Here is a 23805-nt window from a genome sequence, read left to right on the forward strand (position 1 = left end):
TTATTTATGCTTTTGCGAGGTAAATCTAAAGAAGAGCAACTATAATACAATCCAGAGATTGAGAAGTCTGCTAAAAGTAACTGGAAGAAAGCAAAAGAGAAGAAACAACATGGTTCTCAAGAAGCACAATGTAGCTCTGAATCAGGTACAGTTCCTACAGTTTCTGAATCTCAGTCCGAAAAGATAGAGAATGTCAATAATGCTGCTGATAATAACCTAAGGCCTAATCCTTGAAGGAGGACTTTAGGAGACTATGCTATGTATCAAGGTCCTCGACACTACTCTAGCATTGTGATTCCACATACTGCCAGGGCAATGGAAATCAAGCATGCTTATCTGAATCTAGTCATTGCTCATCGGTTCATGAGGAAGGATTATGAAGATCCATATGATCATTTGGACAATTGCTATGAGTTAATGGCCACTATGGGGTATTCTGACACTGAGAGGGAAGTTGTATACATGATGCTCTTTCCATTTTCCCTCCTTAGTGAAGCTAGGTAATGGTTAAAATCACATCCAACCCAAAGCTTAACCAATTGGAGTGATTTGGAAACAAAGTTCTTAACAAGATTTTTTCCTTTGACGAGGTATGTGCATGCAAATTTTGAAATCTCAACATTCAGACAAGGTGTTGAGGAAGCTTTTTATGAGGCATGAGAACATTTTGATGTTGTTGAGGAAATGTCCCAATCATGGATTTGAAGATGTTGATCAACTAAACATCTGTTGTAATGGATTGAAGCCAAAAACTAAGATGATATTGGATGCCGCAGTTGGTGGCACCATGATGGCAGTGGATGTTGAGCAAGCCACCAGAATTATTACTGCATTATCTGCTATAGATCGGTAGGCTCAACATAATAAAAGGACGATACAAAAAAGAGGAGTGTTAGATTTGAATACTTCTGATGCCATTCTGGCTCAGAATAAAATTCTGACATAGCAGATTGAGGCACTTACAAAGCAAATGTCCAAGTTGCCTCAACAATTGAATGTGGTGCAGACTCCTTTTGTTCATCAACAGGTGCTACACTATGAGTTTTGTGGGGGTGATCATGTTACTGGTCACTGCTCAATGTCTACCAACACACAAGCAGAAGATGTTCATTATGTTAACAATCAACCTCGTCAGACTAATTTCCCTAACAACCCTTCATTCAACAATCATTTTTCATAGGGTTGGAGGGGAAACTAGAACCAAAATCAAAATTTTGGGTGGAGGTAGGATGCAGGACCATCTAACTGACAACCACCATATCAACCATATTATCAGCAAGGTCCACATCCACCATTACATGAGAGGCATACAAAGTTGGAAGAAACATTGGAGAAGTTTATGCAAGTCTCCATTTCAAACCAGAAAAACACTAATGCTTCTATCAGAAATTTGGAGACTCGGGTGAGTTAATTGGCTAAGCAAATGACAGAACAAAACTTAGATCAACAACAATTCTCAGCCAACACTCAAACCAATCCAAAAGAACACTGCAAATCTATCACTACTAGAAGTGGTAAGGTCATTAGTAAGGGTATTTGTGAGAATTTGGCTGTTGAGGAAGAGGTTCTGAGAAACACTGAAGTTGGAAGATCAGAGAAGATAATCAAAGAGACACGGAAGGGTGAAATAATACAAGATGAGGAAGGGGTTGTTACTAAGGATGATAATATAAGGGAGAACAGTGATAAGAGGAAGGGTGACCTACCTCATTTGAAGGATCTCCCTTATCCAAAGAGACCTGCCAAGAAAGACAAGGAACAACAATATGCTAGGTTCTTGGATTTATTCAAGAACCTCCAGATCAACACCCCATTTATGGAGGCGATGGAACAAATGCCTGTGTATGCTAAATTCATGAAGGACTTGTTAACAAAGAAAAGAAAGTTTTCAAAAGACATAGTGACCTTAGAAGCTGGGTGCAGTGCTATCATTCAGAAGTCTTTGCCCGAGAAGATTAAAGATCCCAGCAGCTTCACTATTCCGGTCACTATTGGTGAATTGTCTGTGGGAAAGGCACTACTTGATCTGGGTGCTAGCACTAATTTGATGCCCCTTTTTATGCTGAAAAGAATTGGGGATTTGGAAATCAAGCCTACCCGAATGACTTTGCAACTTGCTGATATATCTGTCATGTATCCTTATGGAGTTATAGAGAATGTTTTGGTGAAGGTAGATGGGTTGGTCTTTCCTATGGGTTTTGTCATCATGGATATTGAAGAGGATAAGAAGGTTCGTCTTATTTTGGGCAGACCTTTTATGAAGACTAACTAAGTTATTATTGATGTTGATGATGGAAAGTTAAAGGTAAGAGTTGAAGACCAAGAGGTGAACTTTAATGTTTTTGAGGCTATGTAACATACGAAGGACAAGCAACACTGCTTTCGGGTGGATGTCATTGAGGACTTATTCATGCTTGATGACATTCATTTGAATAGGAGTAGTCCTTTGGAGAAGGTTTTGAGGGGAGACCTAGAGCGAAACAATATAAATGAGGATAAGATTATCAAGATATGTTTGGCAGAATTAGATGCACCCGCAAGGTTGTATCTCATCAGAATCATTTTGAAGAGTTGGGGAAAGAGAAGGCAGTTGAAGCTCCAAAGGTGGAGTTGAAAGTACTTCCTTCATATTTGAAGTATGTATTTTTAGAAGAAGGAGGGCAGGAACCGGTAATCATCAGAAATGCCCTTACATGTGATGAAGAACAATTGTTAATTGGGGTGCTGAGGAAGAATGCAGGGGCAATAGGGTGGACACTGGCGGATTTGCATGGAATCAGTCCATCTTACTGCATGCATAAGATCCATATAGAAGAAAATTACAAACCGGTGGTGCAACCTCAGAGGCGTCTTAATCCCACTATGAAGGAAGTGGTGAAGAAGGAAGTGATGAAATTATTAGATGCTGAGATGATTTATCCCATATTTGATAGTAAGTGAGTTAGTCTTGTTTAGGTGTTCCCAAAGAAGGGAGGTATGACTGTGGTCAGGAATGACAAGGATGAACTCATTCTGACCAGAACAATCAATGGTTGGCGAATGTGTATTGATTACTGGAAACTAAACCAGGCCACTCGCAAAGATCACTTTCCTGTGCCATTCCTGGACCAAATGATAGAAAGGTTGGCTGGATAAGAATTCTACTGTTTCCTGGATGGTTATTCTAGTTATAATCAGATCACTGTGGATCCCCAAGACCAGGAAAAAACAGCTTTCACTTGTCCATTTGGTGTCTTCGCATACAGGAAGATGCCATTTGGACTGTGTAATGCACCGACAACATTTCAGAGGTGCATGTTAGCTATTTTTTCTGATCTTGTGGAGCAGTGCATTGAGGTCTTTATGGATGACTTCTTGGTCTTCGAGTCGTCATTTGAGAGCTGCTTGGCAAATCTGGACATCTCTGTAACGATATGTTGAGACAAACCTGATACTGAACTGGGAAAAGTGTCACTTCATGGTGACTGAGGGAGTGATCTTGGGACACGATCTCTTCCAGGGGCATCGAAGTTGACAAGGCAAAGATTGAGGTCATCAAGGACCCTCCACCACCACTTAAAACAAAAACTGATTTCTACTCCTGTTATAGTAGCGCCCGACTGGCATCTTGATTTTGAACTGATGTGTGATGCTAGTGATTATGTTGTCGGCGCGGTACTAGGACATCGAAAGGCTAGAGTTTTTCGTGCCATACACTATGCTAGTAAGGTACGCAATGAGGCAAAAGTTAATTCTGCCACCATAGAAAAAGAACTACTAGCTATAGTGTATGCTTTGGAGAAATTTAGATCTTATTTGATTGGCTCCAAAGGCATAATTTTTACTGACCATGCTGCTATAAAATACTTGCTAACTAAATCGGATTCCAAGCCGAGATTATTGCGTTGGGTTTTGTTGTTGTAGGAATTCGACTTGGTGATCAAGGATAAAAAAGGGAGCGAGAATTGTGTAGTAGATTACCTATCGAGATTGGTCAATCAAGAGGTCACAGTAAGAGAATCAGAGGTGTTGGAGGAGTTTCCTGATGAGAAGCTTTTCATGGTTCAGGGAAGGCTATGGTTTGCTGACTTGGCTAACTTTAAAGCTGTAGGGGTCATTCCTGAAGAGTTTTCGTGACATCAAAAGAGAAGATTCTTGCAAGAGTCTCGTGAATATGTGTGGGACGACCCTCATCTTTATAAGACTAAGTCGGATAGGCTATTGAGAAGGTGTGTATCCATAGAAGAAGCTAAGAGTATCCTATGGCACTGTCATAGTTCGCCATATGTAGGGCACTTTAATGGAGAGAGGACAAATGCAAAAGTCCTCCAATCTGGCTTCTACTGGTCTTATGTGTTCAACAATGCACATGAGTATGCACAATTATATGATAAATGCCAGAGATCAGGCGAGATCTCTAAGAGGAATGAAATGCCTTTGACAAGCATTCAGGAAATTGAAGTGTTTGATTATTGGGGAATTGACTTTATGGGACCATTTCCACCGTCATGCTCACACGTATACATCTTGGTGGCGGCGGCTTACGTTTCCAAATGGGTAGAGGCCATAGCTGCACAAAAGTATGATGATAAGACTATGATCAGGTTTTTGAAGAGGAATGTATTCAGTCGGTTTGGCACACATCGGGTACTCATCAGTGGTGGAGGATAACATTTCTGCAATTCACAATTGGAGAAGGTCCTACAACACTACGGGGTCCGACACAAGGTAGCATCACCTTATCATCCGCAAACAAATGGACAAGCGGAGGTGTCCAATCGAGAGGTCAAGAGAATTCTGGAAAAAAAACTATGTCAACCACAAGGAATGATTGGTCTCTTCGATCGATTGGATGATGCACTATGGGCCTACTAGACAACATTCAAAGCACCCACTGGATTGTCCCTATTTCAGCTCGTATATGGGAAGGCTTGTCATTTGCTTGTGGAGCTTGAACATTAAGCATTCTGGGCCCTCAAATTTTTCAACCTGGACCCCAAAGCAGCAAGTAACCAAAGGAAACTTCAGTTGCAACATTTGGAGGAGATGAGGCTCACTGCCTATGAATCTTCCAAATTATACAAAGAGAAGGTCAAGCTCTACCATGACCGGAAGCTCCGTCAAAAAGACTTCCGGGTGGGTCAGAGTATGCTGTTGTTCAACTCTCGGATGAAGTTGTTTTCGGGCAAACTAAGGTCTAAATGGTCAGGACCCTTCGTAATTAAGGAAGTTAAATCGCATGATGCGATCGAATTGTAAGACCCAACATCTTAGAGAAACTGGTTAGTTAATGGCCAAAGTGTGAAACCTTACTTGGGTGGTGACGTCGAGCGGCTCACCACAATCATCAACTTATCAGAGGCATAACAGAACAGGCATCGAGCTAATAACGTTAAAGAAGCGCTAACTGGAAGGCAATCCAACTTTATTTTCTGTTTGTATTAAAAAAAGGGAATATTTGGGTAGTTCTCACTCAAGCGAGGAACTCCTCGCTCAGGCGAGGAATTGACCCTTCAATGTTGGGCCCCTCACTTAAGCGAGAGTGTCCTCGCCCAAGCGAGGCTTGCTTCAATTTTTTTTTAAAAGTTCTATCCAATCCTCGCCCAAGCGAGAGATTCTCGCTCAGGCGAGGATGACAGATCGCGAATTTGGTTTTAAAAACAGGGGTGAGGGGTCCAACCCCTCACATCCCCATTGCATTTCAATCACAAAAACCAAGCTCGCTAATCTCTCCAAGAGCCCAAGTTCTCTTCTTCTTCATCCATTAGTGCACACACACAAGTTTTGCATCATGAGCGGACCAATGTAAGTGCATTTTTTTGCATCTTGAACTTATTACCTCTTTGTTTGTGCATTTTAGTAAATTTCATTCCTTTAGGCACATTTAGGTACTTTAGGTTGCTCTTGATGCTACTTTATCATTATTATTACATTGCATTGTTGTTGTGTTACCATGAGTGCCCACATCAAGAAATCTGGGGTTCCTAACTGGAAACCCCAATTATTATTTATAAAAGTGGCACTCATGTGTTCGAGTTGGTTAAGTGGTTGTAGTAGTGACATTGTAGCAATAGATATCATTGGTGAATTAATTTATTAATGTCACTCACTATGCATTTAGTTTTGCTGTGTTACAGGAGGAGAAAGTCTATTGCTAAAAAGGACCCGCCTCCTCCCAAGAAATTGAAGGGTGTATCAACCTCACAAGCCCCACAAGCATTCGACAAAAATAAATTCAAGAAGAAGGGCAATGAGGGTCGTTATCTCCTGCTCCTGAAGTGGATTTTTGTGCCAGAGAGGTGAGTGCATTTACATCTAGAGGACCTTCCGGTTTTTACTATGTATCTGGATCGGCTAAAATGGTGGATATTGACCACCCCAAATGACAAATTTGATCCAGATGTCGTACGTGAATTTTATGCAAATGCTTACCCGCTGGAGGAGGAGGGAGAAGAGCTAGCTTACAAATCTTGGGTGAGAGGAAAAATGATGCTATTTGATAGAAATACAATCAATGAACTGTTGGGTAGCCCGTATGATGCATCAACCAACGGGACCGAGGACGAGTACAACTAGATGATTCAAAAGTCTTGTAGTCTATCCCAAGGCGAGTTCAACTCGACCAACACCGCTCAGAAGTTGTGCATTCCTAGACAATCTTTCACCACTAAATCTGATGGCCATCCATTGCGGATTTACCGCAAGCACATGACTTGATTGGCCCAGTTGTGGATGATATTACTCCTACACAACGTGATCCCTAATAGTCACGTATCATCTCTGCCATTGTTTGACTGCCACATTATCTATGCCATTCTCTATGGTCTGAGAATCAATGTGACTGGAATCATTTCACATGAGATGTACAAAACTATTGTGCGGGCTAGAAAGATGGGTGCACTGGGATTCCCTTCTCTGATTACTGAATTGTACGTACAACATGGGGTTGTGGTGAACAGAACCAAGAAGATTAAACCTCCTATTACCCTGCAGTATATCGCTCAAAACTGCAAAGAGGAGCCCGACCGAGATCAGGGTCAAGGATCATCTCAACCACAACCACCTCCACCTGAGCGAGTACAACCACAACCGATGCCACACTTGGCACCATATCAGGAATTCTCCACTCAGGAGCAGATTCACAGACTAATAATGCATATGGAGCATTTGGAGCTCCAAAATGAGATGCTGAGACAAGGACATGTGTTCCAGCAGCAAGGGTTGTTTGCTGTTTTCTAGCAGTTGAGTCCGGGGAACCAATTCTAGGGATCCACATACACTTTTACTCAATAGTTTCCTTGGCCTAGGGTCAGGCCTACCTTTCTGGAGGGGTCAAGACCTGCTGGACCTGCTGCAGATGGAACTGATTCTGCTGGTAATGTTGTTGTTGATGATGGTGATGCTGAAGATGTTGAATTTTTGCTCTGATGAGCATTGTTGAACTGAATGAAACTGGTTCCTCTGTTACTTGTTTTGTTATTTCTGTTTTGTAATTTAGGATGAATGTTTAAGATCTATGTTTAGGATGCATGTGCAGGATTGTTTAGGACATTTGTTTTGATTGTATATTTAGGGTGTAGGAGTAATTGTTATGTGTTTTAATTCTGTATGTTGTTTGTTTTCAAGTTTAGTGACAAAACGTGTAGTTAAATTGTGTAGTTTTAATTCTGTATGAAACTAAGTCTAGTTAGTTTTGTTTACTGTTGTTCAATTGTGCCATGCTAGAAACATGTGAATTAAATTTTGAGATAAGATCCTGTGATTGTGAATGATTAGGGTTCTGAAGTTTGACAGTTTCGGGATGTGGATGTTGATTTAGACATGGACCGAATAGGTTGAATAATGAGCAGTTAGTCAAAGGACAAAACCTATAACCAGGTGAGGGAGTGTACCCAAACACAGATGAGTCTCTTTGCTGGATTTCACCAATGAACTTTGCCTGATTTTTTATTGTCATTAAGCAAGGAGAAACATGGAAATGATTAAGGCTTAGTTTAGGATAGTTGAACTACAGCCTGAAAGCCTACCCGAATGAATTATGAACTTGATTTTTTTGTAGCCCTTTTGAGCTGAAAAGTTTTCTTTATTGTGAAAAATTATGCACCGAAACCACATCAAAATGTATCAATCTCCATTCCCGTGGAGAGAGATCATTAGTGCATATGAGTCTTACTGGGCATTATGAAATGAAGTATGTGTTTATGAGGGTAGTGAAATAAAAAATGCTCATTCTTCAACCATGTGATAAATGGTAAAGCATGAAGCAACAAAAAGAAAAAAACAAGTGAAAAATAAGTCATGCGAGAAAATAGTGACTCAAATGAAAAGAGTCAGTTGAAGAAGGAGAATCCAATGGTTTATAGGAAAGAACATGATACAAAGAAATTGGAAAGGAAACATGAGAAGAAAAGGTAAGTATGCACTAATGGTCTATCTCCCTTTTTGAAACCCAGAAAAAACCAATTTTATTTGTAGCCAGACCTCATTACAACCCTGAAAAAGTCCTTAAGATCCATGATTGAACCTGTGTACATGGTTGATTGAACTGGAAGGCAAAGTCAAATTGTTTAGGATCCAGCAAAGAGAGTGAAACACATGATCCGTGAGATCGAGAGAGTTCCTTTGATTGAACTGAATAGTTATTCTTGCTATTCTGTTTGAAATTAAACTGCAATTGCATTCTGTTATTAGTTGGAACTTGGTCCACTATGATTGAGCATGAAACAAGTCTTTGTGAACAATATGTGAATGATTCTACCCATGCCATGATTGGATGAATGAATATTTTTGAAAAACCAGATACATTGAATTGAATTGTACTTCGTTACTTTGCTTGAGGACAGACAAGATTCTAGGTTGGGGGGAGTTTGTTAAGTGCCAAATTGTTAAGGAAATTCATATGTTTTTTGGGTACTTAGTGCACATTTATGCTATAACTGTGTAAGATTCCTGATAACTTAGTGATCTTGTTCTGTGTAGGAAATTTTATGTGTTTATGTTGTTTCAGGATAAGATTCATGCAAAAAAGGAGAAAAAGTAGAAGGTTGATACTTCTGAGCACCGCAAGCCTCGCCCAAGCGAGGACAGGGTCGCCCAAGCCACAAATTGGAGAAAAATCACCAAAAATCATTATTGTCCCTCGCCCAAGCGACAAGTGGAGAAAAAAAAAATCCCTGATATCCTGCTTGATCCTCGCCCAAGCGAGGGATGCCTCGCTCAAGCGAGGTGCTCAGGTCTGAGAGCCTCTTATTTACTCGCCCAAGCGAGAATCTCTAGTTTGGGCGAGGGCGTGGAAGTTAGAACTGCTCTTGGCAGTTTCGGAAGTCAAAAGAGTAGACTATTCACTTTTCAGAAAGGATTCAACACGAAAATAGAGAGAAACACAAGGAGATTAGGATAGAAAACGTGGAAACGATTCTACTTCACATTATTCCTTGTATAATTTTATGATTCGAGTGTTGTAATAGCGAGAATGAGTGATTAGATCTTGCTAAGGGATTCGAAATGTAATCTTCTAACCTTTGTACTCCTGGATTCGATTGCATTGTAATTGTAATTTGATTTTGGGAAGTTAATCCTGTTCTTAATGCATGAATTTAATTTGCTACTAATTTCTTGTTATCGGGTTCAAGTTTAATTGGGAAGTTAAACTTGACACCGAACCTTAAATCATCTTCCTTCATACATCATTGCTCTAGGAATGAAGAATGATGCATGAATTGCTTTTACATGGAACATAATGCTAGTTAATTGGTCAAATATCCAAGGCATTAGTATTTGAGCAATTATCTAAGGATTTTACACTCAAGAGATCGATGTGAATGATTTGAATGATATATGCATCTGAATCAATAACTTCACAATTCACTTGGAATTGAATACATGGATGTCATTGGGAAAGAACGATGCATTTCGATCCTTGTTTATTTTACTTGCTTTTCGTTCAATTTATGAGTTTTTACAATTAAACACAAAATTTTATAAAAACACCATTATAAATATACACTCAATTCATTATTGTAGGAATTAGTGAAAATCTAGTTTGCTCAATGAGAACGATATCCCAATATTTTACCGGATTTTATTACTTAGATGATACGGTACACTTGCCATTCTGTAAATATCTAACAAAGTCCACCATAAAATTTTCTCTACAACTTTAGTGAGAAAGTGAGAAGAAAATAATAATTTTATATGAAATGTCAAAATTATCCTTCATTTTTTGTTTCCACTTTTGATTTTAACTATTATTAACATTCATAAGTTTAATGTGGATATAGAAATAATATTAATTGAAATTTATTGCAATATAATAAAATTTATAATCTAACATTAAAGTTTTATTTTTAATCAATAATAAAACAAAAAAAAAAATCTTCTTTTCCCTTTATTTCAGGATTATTGTCTAGCATAACATTATCTTTTTCTTCTCATTTTTTATTGAACCATAAAGAGAGAAATGAAAACATCTATTTCTCTTATTTTTTTTCATTCATCTCTTATATCAAACATTATAGAAATCTACTATATTTCTCTTTCTCTTTCTTTCTACTCTCTTACTTGCTTATTATTTTCTTATATGCAACTTAACTAAGCCTAACATTGTGTTTGATTAAGAGAAGAAAAATTAAGAAAAGAAAAGCTGAGGAAAAAAGATTGATAAAAGAAAATAGATAGAAAATGTGGTAATTTTTTAGTTATTTAACATGGTAGAAAATGAAAAGAAAGTGAAGAGAAAATAATATAATTATTATTAATAATGATATTTTTTGTACTACCAAAAATATTCTATCATCTTATGATTTAGGAACTAATCAATTTCGTGGTGTGTGTCTGTCTTTTCCAATAATTGTCTATAACATGAATTGAACATTTGACATTTTGGTCTTTATGAGGATCTAACAAGACTTTAGACTACTAAACTAAAGCCTTCTTATTTATTAATAATGACATTAAATGCATATATTAGTTTTTTTTTTTTTGAAATTTTAGGAAATTATCAACATTTATAAGTGTTATTAATATGAAATATGATTTTTTAAATTTATAGAGAGTTAGCGACAAGAAATATGTGACTAATTTTCCAAAATATGTCACAAATCATGTCTTAAACAAATAAAAACATGTTAATTAAAAATAAATAAATATTCTTTATTTTTCTGTTCTTTCTTTATCGTCGTTGGTTTAGAATATACTTTAAAATATTCAATCAAGATACATTTTTTTCTACTTATTTTCCTTTTAATATCTGAGAGAAAATATAATGGGATGAGTTACACCATTTTTTTTCTTCTTCTTTATTTTAATACAAACAAACAATAGGAAAAAATTATTTTCATTCACTTTTCATTTCTCTCACTTTCTTTCCTTTCCTTTTTCACCCAAACCAAACATTGCATAAGAGTATGGTATGTAATGACAAAACAACGCCTACATTGTATGTTTAAACATTGCATAAGAGTTCACATTAGAAACCCACACACCCATTTCTCTGTAGAGCCACCTCAATCACCGGAGCAACACCGTCAGAGGATCACCAAAACACTGAATACTCAAAATCAAAATGCACGGTCGTCCTCGCAAACCGTTGAAGCCAGAAGACACAACAGCTTTATCAGCCAAAGCTGAAAAGCTTCGTTTACTTCAATCTCAATTCCTCACCAATCATCACAATCACATGTTAGTTCTCTTTTTCTTCCCTCATTATTATCATTACTATTAATTTATCGCATTATCATTTCCATTTCCATTTGTAGATACACAAAGGAAGCTCTAGATTTGAATGCCAAGTTAGTTGAGAACAATCCAGAATGGCACACTGCTTGGAATTACAGAAAACTCGCCGTAGAAACCTTACTCTCTCGTTCGGAATCCGATCCTGATTACATCAGATCTATTCTTGATGAAGAACTCAGAGTGGTAACTTTTCTATTAGGTTTCAAACTTTAAATTAATTCAAATAATAATTAAAAGGTGAAGGGATCAATAACCTTACATTATTCTGAATGGTTAATTGGTCTTTCCTTTTAATTTTATATTGTTAGATTTCCATTATTTTTAATATCCATAAAAAAGTTTTCTTCTGTTCAGTGAATGAAATTTTACCAATGGCGAGAGCTTTACTACCTTTTTAAGTAAGATCCCAAGTTCGAGTATTGTAAATGAAAAAATAGCTGCTGATAGAACTTTATCTCTTAATGGTTCTTCCCGACTTAGCTCAGAGTAATATAAATTTGATACGATTTCCAAGCACCGAGGGTCTTAGATAAAAGGAAAATATTCTGGATTCTGGAAATTGCAGATGGCTTATTTACTTATTTATATACTTTCCTGTAAGAGTTCAGTAAGGAAGTGTGTAATGTGGAGTTGTGGTTATATAATTTTGAATTGATGCTGTCAGGTAGAGAGTGCATTGAGGAAGAATTTTAAATCATATGGTGCATGGCATCACCGAAAATGGGTACTAAGCAAGGGGCATTCTTCCATAGATAACGAGTTGCGCCTTCTGGATGCTTTTCAGAAGCTTGATCGTCGAAATTTCCATGCTTGGAACTACCGAAGGTTAGAAATCTTATTCGTTTTTTGTATCTTCGTTTTTATTCTAATTATGCAATTTGATTTTTTTGGTATGTCGGTGCCCCTTCTGGGGTCTTATATTACTTCTTGCAGGTTTGTTACTGCACTGATGAAAAGATCAGATGAGGATGAGATGAAATACACAAAGGAACTGATAGACGACAATTTTAGCAATTACTCTGCATGGCACAATCGTAGGTATGAGTTGAACATTCAAAAGTTTGAAAGGGACGTTTTCCAGTATATTTCTCTGTGTTTTTGTACACTCATTGAACTACTTAACATTCCAGTTATGTAGGAATATAATTTTTCAGCACTTGCAACATTTCCATAAACTGCTCACATGTTGATACATAGAAGATTGGTCTGTCCACTCATGTTTGTTTTATCCTAAAGGAATGCTCTAGGAACATGTTTTATACCAAAAGGAATGCTTTCGGGACAAACTTTGCTATCTTGATACCTTACATTTTTTAAATATTTTTTATGTGAGCCTTGGACGTGTACTTCTGGTACCTAATGCTTGAGTAGTCATCACCAAGAACACTTGTTTGATTGCGTACCTATGTGCATCTTTGTAGAATACAAGCTAAGGATCCCATCGCATGGAGTTTATGAAATAAATATTAGCTTTTGCTATAACTAGTATGTGTGTGTAATAACAGGGATAGTAATATACTATATGTATATATATATCTTTTAAGAAATTCAAAAGAGAGAAGAAACTGATGTGACAATCCAGCAAGACAACAGTTTCATGGGCCCTAGATCAAATGGATGTATGAGTGTTATCTAATTGTTTACCTTGTAAAGCCTATTTTTTCCAAAAGAACTCACTAACAATCTCGAGATGTATTCAATTTATTATGCAGTGGATAAATGATATGGCCCTTTAATTAAAATGTTTGACATAGAAAACATTTTACGAGATAACACTTCTTTTGATTTCCATTGGACACATTTGAAACTATTCCCTTAAAAGCTAGCACATTAAATAGAAAAAATGGAAGCAAGAACAGTAAGTATTGATTCCACGAAACAGCATGAAACATATTCCACAAATGTTAGCAGTTTAGCACATGTAGGTAGAAAAATAAGAAGGGGGAGAAATAAAAACCAAATATGGTTTTAGTTTTGTCAATAATCAGTAGATGCTACTTTTGTAAGACTCTACATGATTCTTCTAGAGACAATATGTATAGTATATTATTGCATATATTTTAAAAATGCCCTTATAGTGCTTGACACAGCAACAAGCCGTGTCCTGCCCATTTCCAAAGATCACTGAATGATCACCATATGTGATGGAATAACTTTTATAATTCGATTGTAAGTGAGAAATATTTCACTGGTGGAGGGAAGGTTCGGAGTGCGTATTCGTTCATTAGATTATTAGCAATTTTTAAAGTTTGTAGTTTGTTGATTATATTTTCTTGTCAATTCAACTCTGTTCTTAACCTCAGCTATTATTGAGATTGTGTTTCATTGAATAAAATGTGATTTTTGGTTAACTCAATTTTTAATACGTTCCCTGTCATAAAAATTTCAGTATCCTGTTGTCTAATTTGCTGAAAAGAAAGGCTGAAGGATATTTCCCGAAAGAGAATGTTTTGGAAGAGGAGTATGAGCTTGTCCAAAATGCTCTTTTTACTGATCCTGATGATCAGAGTGGCTGGTTTTATCATCTATGGCTTATTGATCAAACAGTGAAAACAGATGCTCCTATACTTGTTTCTTCTTGGCCTTCCCATGGATCTACTATAACTTTACAGGGAAACAAGTGCCTTTATGGTTCTGGGTCATCTTTGCTAAATTGTACACTATCAGACATAGGAAAACTTCCAGTCATTCTTTATTTTAGTCAAGCCGTTGAAGGCATCGACTCATCCACAGTAACTGTTAAATCTGAAGTTTTAAATGGTGATTTGGTTTGGAAACCGCTTTCAACAAGTAACTCGAATACTGCTCAAGTTTGGGTTACATATCTGAATGTTGGAAACATGGAGCTCCAGCTGTCGAAAAATTACTCTCTAGCGATCAGCCTTGGTCATTCTAAGGGTGTTGTCTCTTCAAGTGGATATCACTTTGGCCATCCTATGCATGTTGCCTTTAAACTGTGTATACAGACTGACTATACAGAGCCTGCTGAAGGACAGTGTGAAAAAAAGACTTCCTGGAATGAAAATGATTTCAAAAAATTTGATCATTTTCGGGAATCAGAGTCCATTGTTTCTACTGATCAACTAACTAGTGAGAAGGATCACCATAATCAAACAACTTCCAACTGGTGTGTGGAGGCAATTGATAAAGAAGTAGATAAATTTCGAGATTTATTATCAGATTCGGACTGGTAAGATTGATTCATGAAATGGATGGTTTGGTTTGAAATGCCACGTTGTAAGTTATTTTCCTTTTTTCCCCCATTTTGTTTCTAAATATCATGCCTTATTTCACTTTGTAGCAAACTTGGAAAGCTTACACTTGCTAGACTGTTGACTGCTCTTGATTCATTATCATCTACACGTGTCGAGAAAATGGTCCATGCTGATGAAGTTCTTCAACTTTATGGTGATTTGATGAAGTTGGATCCAACACATTCTCTGTACTACAAGGACAAGCATAGTCTGACGTTACTTCATCAGGTAATTTACCTTTTTAAGCATTGGATGCCTAGAGCTTAGTCTGATAACTTCATCTGGTAATTTACTCTGTTTCAGTATTACAGGTCTGGATAAGCATGGTTCCCTACCTTTCATTCTATGTTGTCAATACTATTCTAAAGGCTTGTTTAGCAAACTATCATGTTCATTTTGGCTGTTTTATGAAAGCAGAAAACATGACTAGAAATGTGTTTTATTGGGTTTAACAGATAAAATATATAGGAAAGATATGATAGATTCAGATTTCTAGGAAGTTTCTGAAAAGAACCAGATGTATGCTTAGCTTCTCATATGCTAATTTCTTGTTCTTTTATTCAGGATATTCTCTTCATGTCTATTGTGTTGTCCTAAGTCGACTAGTTTTTCGTGAAAATCGTGCGTAATAGTTTTCTGTTTCTACCATAAATAATTTTTCTTTTTCATGTTTGTTGATTCTTGATTCTTCAGATAACATCGACTAGGGAATCTTTACAACCATACTGCCACTACTACAAAGATGCAGCAAAGACAATTGCTGGCCATGTTTGTCTACGATTACAAAATTTATCATTATCACGTATTGGATGCATGGAGAATTTGTTGTGGGTGCAAATGCTAGACCTTAGCCACAATGAACTTCAATCAATTGAAGGTATAGTCTTCATGTATCAATTTTTTCTGTAACTAACCTGCAAAATTCTCCGTTCCTTTGCTCTTCCTTTTTTGTTTTAACTTTAGCAAACTGACATTCTTCTCAGTGATCTAGATGTTACTATTTTCCCACCTATAAAACAGGTTTCCTCTTGTATGATTTTATGTTACTAAGAAATATGACTATGCAAGGCAGTACAAATACCACAATAATAAATGTACACGAAAGGAAATAAATTATGAATAAATGTATGCCTCTACAAAATTGAACACAATGCCAGCAGGGTTTCAAATTTTACTAAGAAATTAAACCTTGGAAGTTGTCTAGTTGTCTCTGCTCCATATATATCTGATTATATCAAAATGCATTAGATTTCATCCTTTGGTATGCTCTTTTTGCATAACTTTTGATGTTGTATCTAAAGTGAATAGAAAAATACCTCATAAATACTGAACCTTTTGACAGGGTTGGAGGCCATGCAACTTCTATCTTGTTTGAATTTGAGTCACAATAAATTTGGTAGTTTTACTGCTCTGGGACCTCTTAGATTGCTTAGGTCACTAAAAGTGTTGAATATTTCATACAACGAGATAGGCTCACACTCTATTGACACAAGAAGATACCTATGCTCTTCTCCTTTGTCTCATACTGAAGAATTTGCATGGGACCGTTTTGAAATCCTTGCCGGCAGCTTCAATGCCACAAAATTTTGGGAAGCTTTCTTGATATTTGGTAGTTTGAATTTGACAGAGTTAGACGTAAAAGGAAACGCGGTTGCCGATGAGAAATTCAGATTATTTCTTGTCAAAGTTTTGCCTACTCTCAAGTGGCTGGATGGTGGAGAATTATCTTGACCTATTATGGCTTCTATGGGTGAAATTTTATTTTTCTGCTATAATGTGATGTATGGCACTTTCATCAAGACTATTCACACATTGGTATACTTGTCCTTGATAAGTGCTATTTTCTTTTCTCAGCATCAGATGCTTGTACAATTAAACTAGTAAAAGTGGGTAACATTTTTACGCTACAAATGCTGATCTACTTCATGAGTGATATACACCCTTTATTCCAATCTCATTGTTTATGTTGTGTGCAAAAATGTACTGATCCTTGAGCATATGCAAGAACAGTGGTCATGGGTATTTAGATAGCTACACAATTTCATGAGTTTATATGGAAAGTAAAAGATTAATTCAGTGATTCAATGCTCAATATTTGCTATAGCTTTCAGTTAATAGATTAGGCTAGTACTAGAAATCCAGGTTTCGATATTACATGGTAATTTGCTAACAAGAGAAAGGAAATTATTGCTGTTAAGTCCATGAACTTGCAATCTCAACATCGTAATCCTTGCATGACTTGAAAATCCAGCATGCTCTTAAATTCAAGGATTCATTATTTCTGTGATCATCCTTCATACACTTCACCATTTGGTTGTCTTTTTCAAAGCTTTTGGAGAGCTCTGAAACCTTAAAATCATGAAAATAAATCAGTACGCAGGTACTAATGCTTAGTTTAACTTGAAACTACACAAATTTGAAAAGGATGCCAACATTGTCCATGTGCTCAACACCCTTAAAGTTTGGGATAGAGAAGAAGACAGATGCATTATTGCAACTCAACCTTAGAACTGATTCCAACCTTTTCCTAAATGTTTTGAAATATTATTGTGTAGTTCCGTTTAGGAAAAGAATCTAAAGTATTATAAATCTGAAACAAGGCACAAGTAGAATAAATTAGCTGCATAATTAAGTTCTACACCACAACCATCTTACTAGGCCCTGCAAATGGCAACAATAAATCATATAACCATCACACTCTTTGCCATGATATCATAGACGAGTATATAACATTACTCCACACTACCCAATCCAATTATCATCTCCTTCACCAAAACATGAAAATCAAAGCACATCATCCAAGCAAATTGTAGCCTTCTTTTAATAATTGAAAAACAACATAGTAAAGTAGCACCATAATCAAGATAATTAGCATTAACAAAAAGTTACAGGTTAGATTTTAAATTACAATCTGCAACCGAATTTGCACAGCAACCACAACCGCATTTTCATATAAATCCGTAGCCAATTGCGATAAACACAACTTAACCGAGAATTAATTCATATGAATCCTGTTAAGCGCATCATGAGCCACACGCAATTCCGGTTCCAATTGAATAGCCTCTTCATAAGCCTTCACAGCTTCATCCTTCATCTTCTTCCCTTCATACCACTCTCCCAAAACACAAAACGTTCTCGAATTCTTCGGATTCAACCTAACCGCTTCTTCCAAATCCTCTTTCACCGAGTCAGCTCCACCGCGTTGACTCGTTCCCTTCCCCAACCTCATCTTCAACTCCGCTCTCTTCAAAAACGCGTCTCCTCTCTCGCTCTCGCTCAGCGACTTCGCCGCGAGCGGTGACAAAGCCACGTCGAGCGAGTCGAGAGCGGATGCGCGGAAGCCTTGGATATCGAGCGCGAGCGATTTCAGAAGGTACGCGGCGGCGTCCTTCGGATCAAGAGCGATGGCGTTTTCGGCTTCGGTTAGGGCTTGTTTGGCTAAGGAATTAGCGTGAGATCGAGAAGTGGAGGATCTGGCTCGAGCGAGAAGCTGAGCGCCTTGGACGAAGTGGTGCTTGGCTTTGATGTTGGTGCGGTTTCTGAAACGGAGCTTGGAGAAGAGTTTCTTGGGAATGTCGTTCATGAAAAGAAAGGAGAGAGCCATTACGAGAGCCAAAACGATTTGGAGAACGATGTCGTTGAACATTGCATCTTTGTCGTTTTTCTCCATTGCGATGTGAGGGATCAGATTCAGAAGAAATGGTGAATATGAAGAAATGAGATTTTGCAGAGTCTCAATCCTTTGACTTGGTAACTCTTTCTTAAACGGTAGCCGCCATATTTGATTGTTCTGTTCTTAGCTTTATGAGTAATTATCCATAAACAAATGTATGATAACTTGTAAATCAATAATTAATAAAAAATATAATTAATAATATATATTACTTTTTATATGTTGTAATAGAAAAATATGATATATAATTTTTCTAATTTTAACAATGAGTTGAGTTCGATCATTTAAAGATAGTTTATAAATATATATACAAATGATGGATTATAAGTTGATTATTTATTACTTTAATTATCAAAACTATTATTTTACTAATTAGTATTTTCAAAATATTTTTAGCAACATAATTGAATACCAATATAAAGAACTACTACATTAGCATACATCAAAGTTATAATAATTTAATTTGAATTAAGATTTATCTACGGTAAGGTATTTTGAATAATAAAATTAATTAATAAGCTCCATTGATAATACAAGCCTATGGTAAATTTACTATCACTGTTATAAAATTCAGTTCGGATTGGCCAATTTGACCGATTTAACTGTGAGTCGGACATCTGTCTGCTCTAAGTCTCTCATCTAATCGGTTGTGTATTAAAATTGGATTGATTCGATCGGTTTAAGTCTAAAATCAGTAACTCAGATGGTCGGACTGGTCGGATCGGTTGGACCTACCGAGTCAATAAAAAAATATTTTTTAAAAACAACCAAAGTAATATCATTTTGAAATAAAAAATAAATCAAATGTTTTTAACTTATTTGTAATTATATTTGTCATTTCTTAAATTATGTTATTGCAAAACTTTCATTGCTTAACTAAATTTTAAACTTATTTACACTTTTGGTTCAATTAAAGCATAATATATTTTGTTTCACTATTTTTTCAACTTATTTGTGTCATTTTATAATGGAAGAGGATTAACTTACTTCACATCCTAGCTATCAATTCTGTAACATCGTGTTTTTTCGAGCACGTTTAATTAAGTAATTAGTTGTTAATGAATTAATTATAGAAATTAATCAGTAATGTTTCAGGCTAAATCTCAGTTGAGTTTTAGTTTTTTATTATAATATTCTTGTGTTAATGGATTTTATATATATATATATTTTTTTTTGGAAATAACCGAGAGTACAGGTCTCATAACAAGCCGATTGATCGCACCAAAACTTATTCCTCGCGAGGGAGGAATAAGTTTTGGTGCGATCAATCGGCTTGTTATGAGACCTGTACTCTCGATTATTTCCAAATAGTTATTGGGATGATAATGGTGTAAGGATGATTGACATATCCATAGCATGCATACATGCTATTTATCGATATTGATTCTAAAATCATAAATTTTATACTTCATTCATCATTAATACATGCGTGTATGATCATATGATATATTTGTACTTATACTTACTAATTCAAACCATTGAATTTTCATATAATAATGGCTAAGATGTGAAGTAAGTTTAAAAAACTTACTCTTGGAGTAAATGGATACCCACTCTTTTATAATAGTGAAATTTTCTTTGTTTGTTATTTAATTAAATATGATAATATTTTTAAATTTGGAATATAATTATTAAATATTGTGAGCTGATATTATAAATTCTTTAGAAAATTTAATGTATATTGATTCAACATGTTCAACCAATTGACTCACTGATCCAACCAGTAATTCATTGACTCAATACCTTAACTGAGTCATTTACCAATCTGAATTTAATAACACTGAGTGAAAACTGAAACATAGAGAATATGATCAACCACAAAGCCATTTATATAATTATCACCTTCATATAATTGATATTTTTAACCATAAGGAGCTGATTCCTCCAGCTGAGTACCCCAAATAATTTCCAAGTTTGATGGGTTTAGAAAGTTCTATTTCATAGAGTATAGTTTTGGGATTCAAACTATAGCGTTCGTATTTGTATGGTTGTGTGATAAAATCTATGAGAATATTAGTTTTATCCTAATTATCAAAAGATAATCATGTTAACCCTTAAGGAGCCAAGATTGCATATTAATCAAAAGCCACATGTTCTTGTTCAACAAAAGATCATTTGTGGTTAATATCAGAATTTAATAATTAATATAAAACTATTAATTTTTTTTTAAAAGTTCTTTCATTACTGTGACAATGTTTGATTAATCTAATATTGAGTATAAGACACCATCAGGAATAGACTATCTCTGCCATTCACCAAGAGGAAAAGAAAATACTAGACAAGAGATAAATGCCAGGCTCTTGCCAAGAACACATACATTGAATAGAAATAAACAACAATAATGCCATGTCCAAATGTTGAGTCTCATGTTCTCGTTATTTCAGTTCATTGAAAGCTTCATCAGACGAGGATTCACTTGAAGAATCAATGTCAAATGAAATATCTCCAGGCGATAGAACTGATAAATCAGAAAGTAAAATATGAAGTAGGGGTGACAAAATTATTCATAATCCAATATTCATTCAAATTAAATTCATCCAAATCCATCCGTTAGAATTAATGAATTTAAATGAATATAATACAATGAATAGTGTTGATAATGAATGAATTCAAATCCATCCATTTATCTAATGGATATCCATGGCTACATCCATTCGGATGGATACCCAATCCATCCAAAAAAAATAAAAATAAAAACAATTTTTTTCCAATTAATTCAATATTAATATAAAAAATCTCTCTCACCTTTCTAAGCATAATTCCACACATTTTACAAAAATTGAAAATTGCAATTGTGATTTTGAAAAGTGTTTATCAAAAAAGTATAAATGATTTCGGCCTTAGTGCTTTACCCCAACATTTAATGCAAAGTATAAATATATCATTTTTGTTATTGACTAATGTGCTAATATAATAACAAAATAAAATATTTCAGGATGATGGACTGTTACATATAACTTATGGATGTCCCAATTATTAGGAGTGTAAGCGGTTTGGTTTAACCTGAAACGATGAAACCGAACCGAACCATAAAATGCGGTTCGGTTCGATTTGGTTCAGCTCCGCGGTTCAGTTCAGTTTTTTTTTATTTAGAACCATTTAAGTTTGGTTCGGCTCACGGTTTTATAAATTTTGGAACCGTTAGAACCGAATCACATATTAAAAAAATAATTTTATTTTATATTTGAATGGTTAAGCTTTAAAGTTATGAGATAAAATATGATTAAAAATTTAGAATTATTAATACATATAGGCTATAAATGAGACGCAGATAGAAAAAATTAATTAGTAAACAAACCTAAATATATATTATCTCTATTATCCATTGAGAAGATAGAAAGAAAACTAAAAAACTAGTATACATTTTGTCAATATTTAGAGATGAAATTAATTAAATAAAGAAATTAAGGAACTAAAAGAAAATAAAGGAAGAACTTGAGGACATTACTAATGATGTGGAGTATTGGGTGTTACTATTGGACTAAAATATTGGTACCAAGTTTGTCATTCTTAAATTTTATTGGACATTGTCGAAGATTTTGTGGACTAAAATTTCAAGTTTGTAGTGCATTGAGATGTTGAATTATTATTGTTTTACTAAAAAGAGTATTAAATACTTTATTATTGATGTGTTATAGTATTCATTTAGTTGACTCAATACCTTGCAAATTTTGTTCATCTATTTCTTAAAGGATTTCATTTAAATAAGTTAAAAAACCGAACCGTTAATGAACGGTTTGGTTTGGTGCCTAAATAAAATTTGCGGTTAATCGAGTAGAACCGAACCGTATCTTTGTGTTAGGTTTGATCACTAAATTGCGTCAAAAACCAAACCGAACTTTTATACCCCTGCCAATTATGTTGCACTATATATTCTTGTCAATAAGAGTGCTTATAAAAAAAACTTAACAAATTCATATTTTTAAAAGTGCTTATCAAAAAAGCAAATTTTAAAAGTGTTTGTTAAGAAAATTATTGTTTAGAATGTGTTTTAAAAAAAAAAGCACTTTTTAAGAATAACTTTTTAAAAAAACACTTTTTAATTTTTTTCAAAATTGATATTTAAAAATGATTTATTAAATAATAATGTTTAAAAAAATTGTTTTCTACATATTGCTTTATTAAAATTGTTTCGTTCAAATTAAAAAAGTGGGTTGGATATCCATCCATCCAATCCATTAAAATGGATACATGGATAGAATGAATGTATTAGAATCCATTGGACATGGATGGATTGGACAATTTAAAAATGTGATATAATATATTTATATGGATTGGTGGATAATTTTCTATCCATCCATTAAGATCCAAATACAAATCCATCCAATTATCACTCCTAATATGAAATGTGCTGTTTGACTTTATTTTCAAATGCACAACAAAAATTTCTCCAAATACAACATAGCTATAAAATATTTCATTTTCAAGCCTAAGCTAAATAAATACGTCTATATATTTTATGAGGAAAAGAAGTTGAATTCCCATTCTTTCAATGTTTTAAGAAGGAGATTAGTGGACTTTTGGTACATTTTCTTAATTGACATACATCCATTACGAAAAATATTGTGCGTTTGTTTTAAGGGTTATATTCAAGAATCCAATTTGAAGCTAATATAGGATGTTGATGTCTAATTAAGGTGATATCATATATTTAATATAATTATATCATTTATTTATTTTTTGGGTTACAAAATAAGTCTAATTAATGACAACCTATAGTAAGACTTCTAAAACTGATAACGAATATGAGCTTAATGAGTATATACCCAAATGGTTGGCCTATAGGGGATAATGGGAACCCTATAAGTTAAAACATAAGGAACGGTTATGGTTATGGTCCCCAATACACCGAATCACAAATACTTTTCACCTCTCCCCATCAGAGAGAAAACGAGGTCCCAAAAGGAATTAAGGATTTGGTTCAGGAAGACCATCATACCAAAACTCTCTCAAAATGTATATCAAAGAAGTAGACCAAATAACATGGATTTAGGTATGACTTTGTATCCTTGTTTTATATAATGTGTGAGAATTATGAGATTCAAGATCCTAATATTGATGTTTCACTAATCATCAGGAAATATCTAACAAGTAACATCAGAGCTTTAGGTTCTAAATTTTATAGTTCTCCATTAGAGATGTTTTTCCCCCAACTTTTTATGA

At 35.1% G+C, this 23805-nt stretch overlaps 2 protein-coding genes across 2 annotated transcripts; one reads left to right on the forward strand and one right to left on the reverse strand.

Moving 5' to 3' along the window:
- On the forward strand, positions 11440-16942 carry LOC109338554 (geranylgeranyl transferase type-2 subunit alpha 1-like). The gene is made up of 8 exons (XM_019575823.1): positions 11440-11658; positions 11736-11898; positions 12380-12540; positions 12649-12753; positions 14105-14905; positions 15017-15197; positions 15663-15846; positions 16312-16942. The coding sequence occupies exons 1-8, from the start codon at positions 11543-11545 to the stop codon at positions 16698-16700; spliced, it is 2100 nt and encodes a 699-aa protein (XP_019431368.1). The 5' UTR covers positions 11440-11542; the 3' UTR covers positions 16701-16942.
- LOC109338561 lies at positions 17767-18774 on the reverse strand. Its single transcript, XM_019575835.1, has one exon. It carries the CDS (start codon positions 18637-18639, stop codon positions 17965-17967), a length of 675 nt encoding a protein of 224 aa, XP_019431380.1. The 5' UTR covers positions 18640-18774; the 3' UTR covers positions 17767-17964.

The sequence above is a fragment of the Lupinus angustifolius genome, chromosome LG02 (assembly GCF_001865875.1).
Source record: "Lupinus angustifolius cultivar Tanjil chromosome LG02, LupAngTanjil_v1.0, whole genome shotgun sequence".
Taxonomy (NCBI): domain Eukaryota; kingdom Viridiplantae; phylum Streptophyta; class Magnoliopsida; order Fabales; family Fabaceae; genus Lupinus; species Lupinus angustifolius.